We start from the raw sequence: 8,535 nt of genomic DNA on the forward strand, positions 1-8,535 counted from the left end.
TTAAATACTTCTTTTCAACCTATTTGCCCGTAAGATTTTTTTGAGAAATCAGCTGACTGTTTTATGGAAACTGCTTTGAAGGTAACTCTCTTTTTTCCCTTACTGCTTTTAAGATACTTTCCTTATTTTTAATCTTGGGCAATGTATCTTGATGTGGTCCTCTTTTGGTCCAAGTTGTTGGATCCAAAGTTTCCTGGATTCTCTGAGCTCCCTGGACTTGTATGTCTATTTTCTTCACTAGGTTGGAAAATTTTTCTTCCTTTATATTTTCAGATCAGTTTTAAATTTCTTGCTCTTCCTCTTCTCTTTTTAGCATCCCTATAATTTTGATATTGAGGATCTGCAGATATCCCAGGGACTTTTTTCATTTTTTTTGAATTCTTTCTTCATTCTTTTCCAGTCGAATGTTTCTTTCTTTCTTTTGTTCCAAATCATTGATGTGAGTCCCAGTTTCTTTCCCTTCACTGTTGGTTCCCTGTATATTTTTCTTTATTTCACTTTGTGTAGCTTTCACTTCTTTCTTTATTTTGGGCCTGTACTCAATTCTTTCTGTGAGCATGTTGATTACTAATGTTTTTAACTCTGCATTTGATAGATGCTGTCTCCTAGTCACCCAGTCCTATTTCTAGAGTTTTGGGGAGTTCTTTAATTTGGCCCATATTTTAAGTATATTTTATTATTATGCTGTTACAGTTTTCCCAAATCTTCCCCTTTATCCATCCTCCACCGTGTTCCCCCAACCCTCCAGCAGTCTGACACCCTTAGTTCATGTCCATTAGTTGTTCAAACAAGTTCTTTAACTTCTATGTTTCCTACACCATTCTTAACCTCTCCCTGTCTATTTTATGCCTACCAATTATACTTATTCTCTGTACCTTTCCCTGCATTCACCCCTCCCCATACCCACTGAAAACCATCTATATAATGTCCATTTCACTGATTGAATTCCTGTTCTACTTGTTTGCTTACTTTTGTTTTTTAGATTCAGTTGTTGATAGCTGTGAGTTTGTTTTTATTTTACTTTTCAAGGTTTTGATCTTCTTTGCCTATTTTTCTTTCTCTAGGCACACCTGTTGGTGTTGTAAGGGGCAGAGCATCAGGTATTCTGCAGAGCAGGGCAACCCACATGGCTGGGTAGTTGAGCTCTATGTGTGGGAGGGGACAGAGAGAAAACAACGGCACTTTCTTGGCTTTCTCCACACTTTCCAGAGACTGGCATTTTCTTCCACTGCCACAACCCCACAGGTTTTTACATCAGTGGCTCTGAGGGTTTATTTTGTCCTATATGGAACCATGGGTTGTTTGCTCTTGGTTGTTCTTCTTGGTTTATCCACAGAAAAATATAGGACTGACTGGTCTGCCAAAGGTCACCTCGTTATGCGTCTTCTCTGCTCCACTGCCCATCTCTGCTGCATCTACCAGTCTAGTTGACTGCTGCTTCTTTAACTCCTTGGTTGTCAGGCTTCCATTCAGTTTGATTTTCTAGTATTTCTAGTTGATTTCTGTTTTTAATTCATTGTTTCCTTTTTCTGGTTGCATGAGGAGGTGAAGCATATCTACCTATGATTCCATCTTGGCCAGAACTCCTATTTTTCTTTATATCAATGCATAAAGAAGAGGCTGAAAGTACCTAAGACTCAGTAGGTCAAAATAAGGAACATCCTCCCACTTCTCCATAGCACCTACAGATTGGTGACAATATTAGGCCCACACAAAAGGATCGTGTCGCCCTGGTTGGTGTAGCTCAGTGGATCGAGTGAGGGCCCGCGAACCACACAATCACGGTTTGATTCCCAGTCAGGGCACATGCCTGGGTTGCAGACCAGTTCCCAGCAGGGGACTCACGAGAGGCAAACATACATTGATATTTCTCTCCCTCTCTCCTTCCCTTCCTCTCTAAAGATAAATAAATAAAATCTTTGGAAAAAAAAAAGGATCACGTCCCTGGATCCGTACCTCACACTGTAACATTTATTATTATTACACACCCTACACACACACTTGGTTATTAGGGACTCAGGGTTCCTGCTGAGTTTTGGTGCTTAACATGCAGAAGTTGGCCTTTGCTCACTAATTGATGTGGCCCTTTCAGGAAAAGGTCACCATATCTGCACTTACACTGGACATGTGGAGGGAGCAACAGAAGGCTTGCAATGGAGAGTGAGAAGGACAAGTCTGACTGTAGTCACTGAAATGGCCTTGTTCTCATTGGACTGGTCACTGGCTTGGAAGGGAGGAGATGCCTCAGGACCCTGAGCAATGGCAGCTTCAAGGATCCCCAGAGCAAAAGTGAAGAACCAGAGTTCAGCCCCTGGATGGGTGGCTAGAGAAAAGTCCCTAACACCTCAGACTGGGTTCCTAGACACCTGGGTCCTACTTGCTTCAGGACATGTCCAAGCTGCCCCAGTGAAGTTAGAGGGATGTTTTTGTGTTCACATATTCACAGGGGCTTCTCTTGTCCCATGATATAGTTGAGGAGGACAGTCAGAGGGCATTTGCTTGCATTACTTGGAAAAGCCTCTGTGAACCATGTGGATTGTGCCAACACACCAACAACGGTCAGAGGACAAAGTTGAGTGGATTATTGGAAATAATGTTGGAGATGGGGTCAAGGAAACACTAGTGCCAGAGTGTCTGTGCCAAGTGGTGGTGTGTGTGGACCCGAGATGGGGGTGTTGACTCCCAAGACACTGTCCAAAGTGAAATATGTCAGATCTACGCCTGTGAAAATGCACCAAACTGGGAGGAAACAAAGCAGGTAAAAGCTGCCCAGATGAACTAGGGGATGAATGTTTTTGTCAAAGGGATTAAGGTAATGTGAGTGGGACTGAAGGTGTGAAAGAGTCTTTGAGGCATAAGCTGCCCAATGCAGCCACTGACTGACATCGCCTGAAAAGCTTGCAAGTAACCAGTGGAGGCAGGCTCAGGGGGGGCACACTCCAGGTGGTAAGGGGGGAAATAGATGAGTCACCACTTGGCATACAGGGGCCATCACAGATGCCTGACTTTCCTAGGAGGAAGCCCACATACAACCCAAGCATACAAAGTGGACATTCAGGCAAGGCTCAGTGCTTTGTCAGGAGGAAAAGATGACATGGCTCATGTTTATGGGAAAGTTTATCCATAGGGTTCACCTGTGGGGTGAGAACTTCCTCTTAAGGGTGTGAATTGAGGATGAGGATCTTCATCAGCACTGGGTGGAGGTTTCATGCACATAGATGGTGAGGGTCTTTGTCAGCACTGCCTAGAGAACTAGGGTCTAGGACAGAGAAAGCCCAGAGGGAAGCCCAGCCATGGTAAGGGGGCACAGGGTTGACTCAGGGCTGCCATGGACCCAGGAACCTGAGTAGGCCACCATCACCATGACCTGAGAATCTGAAAGGACACAGATGGACTCGGAAGAAGGGGATGAGGAGGACAGTCACATGCCAGAAACAGGTTTAGTGTTGGGCTATGTGGGGTGAAGAATGGGACGACTTTCATATTTTCAGCATTTTGCCCTTGAGTTGTGAAAAGAATGATTATGCACTGCTGGGTATGCACATGCATGTGTGTGAGAAACACACGTGTGATGAGAGCTTCCCTAAAGCCTTCATTACATTCAACAACCAAGAAATAACTTTTGTTTTGCAGATGCTTTATTGAAATGAAAGTGCATGTGAGGTTTCAACAATTGTCTTGCATTTGTAGATCCAAAGACAAAGAAGGAAAGCTAAGCTGTGGCTTCTACCCATGAACATCGGTTTCTGGACAATCTCTGAGGTCGTGTGGAAGTTAGTACCGAGCACACCAAAAGCTACTGTATGTTGCTTCCTGGAAAACAAAAACAGGGACATCACTTACATCTCACTTGTTCTTACCAATGATCATCCTGAAGAACAAACATGCTTCCTCATTGTTTTCATGGATTGGTCCATATGCATTGACAGGAAGCTGGTGCTGGAAGAGAAGCTGAAAGTATCACATTTGTTCTGTCTCAGGTGACCACGAGTGATGCCAGAGGCTGATGGTGCTGCCTGATCTTGTCCCCCAGCCAGCATTTCTTTCCATTGTCATGTTATCTGCATGTTTTTCTTCTTTGAAATAATGTAGCCAGCAATATGCTGTGTTTAGTTTTTAGTACCTCAGTCCAAAAATGAGGGAATGTGAAGTTCTGAGTTCCTGCACGTTAGAAGAAGAGCCAAAGCCCCATGCCGCCCACTGGGCAGCCTTGGTCGACAACACATTGCAAGAGTATGTTCCTTGTGATTTGTCTGACAGAGGATTGAAAGAAAATACCCATCATCTTGAACTGAAGGGGCTGATAATTTAAAATGTTTTACTTACAGTGAATACACGTACAAATGTTATTCATTCATGACTTTCAAAGAACAGCTTTTTGTGTGAAGAACTTTTGCTTGGCAGCACATCTGACTTCCAGGACCTCCTGATCACGCTGACATGCAGATGCAGACCCTCCCCATCTGCCAGGTTCCTCCCCACCTGCCCTGAAAACCACTCTTCAGCCTCTGTGTCTGAGAGTCTGGCTACTCTAGAAAATGTGATATTCGTCTTTTGGTGACTGGCTCATTTGTGTTTTCATAATTCCTCAAGGTTCATCATGCCATCCCCTGTGTCAGGAATGTCCTAGCCATGTGCACTTCCTCTTTTTGCTGTGGCAGTATGTCCAGGTGGTTACCTGGGAATGTTGTAAACCATATATTATGGCATAGAATGAGCAGTATAAAACACTACACAACATCTGCCATATGTGGAAAGACTGCAGCATGTGAAACCACTGATTTTGGTTTTCAACTCTCCCACCACCCAGGCGGGAGTCACAACCATGGTTTCTATGTGTCACTCTTTGGCCTTTAATTCACGGTCAAGGAATCCAAGCACTGGTGCTAGCAAACCTAGGTTGCTGAACAGTGTACTGAGGGAGCTGTTAATAAGATGGAAGGAATCTTCCTGACAAGCATGACCAAAACATGCTTCCAAAGAGTTGTCACAAACTGAGAGCCTGCATGTCCTGTCTCGCTGTTCAAATGCAGTTAAAGAGACACAGAAATTACCTGCAGCTCTTGGACCTTCTCTAGAGTTTCTTCACTCTGATGGAGAAAGCATCCCTTCACGAATGTGAAGGCCTTTTCGGTTTCTCCACCTGGTAAGAACTCTTGCATGTTATTGATGTAGTCAGTCACACCCACGTCAGAATCAATGGTCATACTGAGTACATCATGCATAAGATCACAGCCAATCCCTGGGAAGAAAGCAGTCAAATGCAGGCTCCGTGACAGAGTTGTGAGCTCAGTGTAGGGCCTGACTGTGAGTCTGTTTTCTTACCTCCCCACAGGAGGTAAGGTGATCAGAGAGGCCATGGGAAGGGTTTGAGTTCTTAGTTCTAGGAGACTCCAGTCAGGACCTGGGATTTTCTCTTAATCTTAAAGCATCTACTTACTTGCCCTTTCTCACGCCCACTCCCTATCCACACGATGCTGACACTAGAGAAACGGGCTGCTCTGCACAGAGGGTGGGGAGCAGCAGCACTTGCACAGGGCCCCTGAGCACAGCCCTCCTGCAAAGCCAGAAACCTTTGCATGCTCACCCGCATAGCAGTACAGGGGCAGGGCGGTCAACATGAGGACTGTCACCAGCTTCATGGTTCAGGCAGCTGCTGTGGGCTGCTCATTCTGAGGTGGCAGGGAAGAAGGAGCTCCAGTGGTGGCGAGTGTCCAGAATGCAGCCTTTTATACTGTTAGTGGCTAGTCTAATCCCTCACACCAAATGAGTCACAGGGAAGACCTGGCCCTTGGCCAGGAAGGGACTGGGAGAATCTCCCAGACCCAGCAGCCTGGGCTCTGTTCCTACAACCCAAGGGGATAGAGCTTTGAAAACCCTCAAAGGTCTCAGAAGTGCAGTAATGGTGAGGACATTAGATGAAGTTAACATCAAAGTGCTTGCAAAATAATAAGGCAAATGACAACCTTGTGAGTCTCTCTTGTCATCCTTGTTGCGTTATTATTGTTGGGGTTTTAGTTATCTCTTCCCTCTTCCCCAATTCTTTCTCCCCTGCACCTTCCTATTCCTTCTTCACCTTCAATTCTTCCTCCTTCTCCATCACCCTGCTCCCCTCTTTTTCTTCCCCCACCCTGCACTCCTCCTGTTTTTCTCTTAACTCTTCAGGGTAAAGAAAAAACAAATTTCACACTCAGTCTGTGTTCCTCCGGATTCTGCAAAATCTGTGCCACGTGCAATACCACATGCTGCCTCTGGAGGACAGACTTTCCTCACCCATAGACTGCAACCCAGGTGCTTTTGCTTGGGAAATAGAAATAATTTCTCATCTTCTTTCAAGGTTGTTTTCACAAAGACTTTCTCACTTAGATATTTCAACCCCATAAAATTAGTCATATTTTCATAATTAAGTTTAATGTTTTTTACTTCATTAAGATTTTTGTCCCACTGATTCAAGGACAATTAGAGATGTATGATTACAGATGATGGGAGGGAGGGAGCGATATACAGTGAGAGGGTTATAACCTGGGCTCCTGCAGCTGTATATTTAAACCTCCAATGCAACACCTAATCATGACGCGTTTCGGGGCAATTTACAGTGCTGGTTGTCCGAAGCTTGCTTTTCTTCATTTCTGAAGTGGGTACCCATGATCCCATGCCTGGCTTTGTAAGGATGGCTGACATTTATGTGAAGAGTCTATCACAAGGCTGAAAGTAGAGTAGTTAGGACTATATTGAAGGTTTCATTCTTCCATTCTCCCATGTGCCCTTCCACGTTTCCACCCATCATCCATCCATCCATGCATTCATGTATCCATCCATGCTCCTAGCAACCATAAATCTCCTTGGATGGGCCCTGCGCTACAAGTCACAAATTCCATTGTAGGAAAAAGTCAAGAAGGACCTTGCGCTTGTGCACCTTACCTCTTGGACGTAACAGAGAAGACTGCAACTGGATAGGAGAGAAAAAGAAAGTGATTGTGTCAAGAACAACAAAACAACCACTAGGGCAGCATCCGGTTGGAGATCCAGGCAGGCTATTGCACTGGGGTTTTTCAGCTCATCTGAGTGAATGCTATGACCCAGGGGGCCTTTAGGGACCAGTTGTCTAGGCAGAGGGAATAGCAAGTACACTGGAGTTGAGTGCAGGTGGCACTTGGCTAGCTGAGGAAAGCAGGCAACAAGTCTCTCTTGGTCTCATCAAGGGACATGATAGCCTCCCAGGAAAGAAACACATCAGCCTAAGCAGGGATAGTATGGAATGACAAGAGAAACAAAGTTGGGGGGGGGGAGAATAAAGAGAAAAGAAATAGCTAAGAGAGCCTGAGAGATGTGTCAGCGGTCAATCACCTGTGGATGCATGTTCTCTTTCGGGATTGTTGGAGACTCATGTCTTTCCATCATTTTCCTGATCTGAAGTCACCAAGAACAGTATTGATTTAGAAAAAAGCTAGAAATGGAAAGAAAATTATGTTCTTACATGTGCACGTTTTCCCCATTGACTATTGGTGGTGATCTTCATTCCAAAAGCAAGCAAAAGACTTTCATAAAGAAATGGACGCTGGGGTGATCGGGGAAGATGGCGGCGGAGTAGGACAAAGGATTTCGCTTCTCTCCACGCGCCGGAGAAGTACCTGGCTGATCTGCAGAAGAACACAGCAGATGCTAAACTGGGACTCAGCATATAAGAAAGCAGGACTCCAGAGACTGTAGCGGACACTGAATGACCAGAAGTTGAGGAGAGGAGACGACCACAAATCAACAAGGTACGAGGGAGCAGCACAGAGGCGGTGGCGGGGCCCCCTGCCAGGCCAAGCCAGGGCCTGGGCCGGCCGCCCCGGTCTCTGAGAGCCGAGGGTGGGCAACACCGTCTCTGGGAGAGAACTGGTCACCGGCACCACCCCTGTCTGGCAGGGCGCAGATTGGAAAACACCATAAGAGATCGGTCTTCCAGTAGTGGCAGAGAGAGGAGTGAGCATTCGGAAGCAAGCTCCGATAACTCGTGGAGTCAGGTTGCTGGCTTGGGAGAACTGAGAGTTGCCAGAGCACTCCCTGCTTCAAGGGGCCCGTGCCTGCCTGCGAGAGCAGTCTGGGGGAATCTCGGACTGCTGTCAGGGCCTCCAGAAGTGGGTCAGTTTCGAGCTCCATCCCTACCCAGCCGGCACAGATCAGCTCCATCCCTGCTCGCCAGTGGCAAGGCTGTGCAGACCGTCTGCATCCTTGCTCAGCTGGCGCAGACTAGGAGACACTGTGAGTCAAGCATTGATCTTCAGCTTGACCAGCTGCAAGTCGCTCACGCCTCCCCGGNCCCCTCCCCCCCCCGCTGGGGGGCCCCCCCCCCCCGCGCCCCCCCCCCCCCCCCCCCCCGCCCCCCGCCCTGGTTTCCTGGACCTCGGGTAGCGCGCACCTCCCCGGCACCCGGGCGACACGCGCCATCGCGGGCGCGGGCTCCTACAGCCAGCGCGCGCCCCCTGGGCCCCCGTTTCCTGGACCTCGGGTAGCGCGCACCTCCCTGGTCCCGAGGGGCCCCGAGCAGGC

The 8,535-nt window shown here is 47.0% G+C and overlaps 1 protein-coding gene across 2 annotated transcripts; it reads right to left on the reverse strand.

The window, feature by feature from the left end:
* Nucleotides 1-3,616: 3,616 nt before the first annotated feature.
* On the reverse strand, nt 3,617-5,730 carry LOC118982739 (mammaglobin-A-like). 2 transcript variants are annotated; one of them, XM_037039915.1, is made up of 3 exons: nt 5,588-5,730; nt 5,059-5,242; nt 3,617-3,813 (listed from the first exon to the last, which is right to left on the reverse strand). In XM_037039915.1, exons 1-3 carry the CDS (start codon nt 5,640-5,642, stop codon nt 3,639-3,641), a joined length of 414 nt encoding a protein of 137 aa, XP_036895810.1. In that variant the 5' UTR covers nt 5,643-5,730; the 3' UTR covers nt 3,617-3,638. The 2 variants fall into 2 exon arrangements, with proteins under 2 accessions (XP_036895810.1, XP_036895811.1); XM_037039916.1 differs by having other exon boundaries at nt 3,684-3,813; nt 5,055-5,242.
* Nucleotides 5,731-8,535: the final 2,805 nt, after the last annotated feature.

The sequence above is a fragment of the Sturnira hondurensis genome, unplaced genomic scaffold, assembly GCF_014824575.4.
Source record: "Sturnira hondurensis isolate 20B ecotype Veracruz unplaced genomic scaffold, ASM1482457v3 Scaffold0025768, whole genome shotgun sequence".
NCBI lineage: Eukaryota > Metazoa > Chordata > Mammalia > Chiroptera > Phyllostomidae > Sturnira > Sturnira hondurensis.

Excerpts from the sequence above, each read along its gene's own strand:
- LOC118982739 (XM_037039915.1), bottom strand. The coding sequence starts at position 5,642 with ATGAAGCTGGTGACAGTCCTCATGTTGACCGCCCTGCCCCTGTACTGC. Across the intron at positions 5,243-5,587 it reads GCCCCTGTACTGCTATGCGG|GGATTGGCTGTGATCTTATG; the intron begins GTGAGCATGCAA and ends CTTTCTTCCCAG. Across the intron at positions 3,814-5,058 it reads CTAGAGAAGGTCCAAGAGCT|GAAGCAACATACAGTAGCTT; the intron begins GCAGGTAATTTC and ends TTTGTTTTCCAG.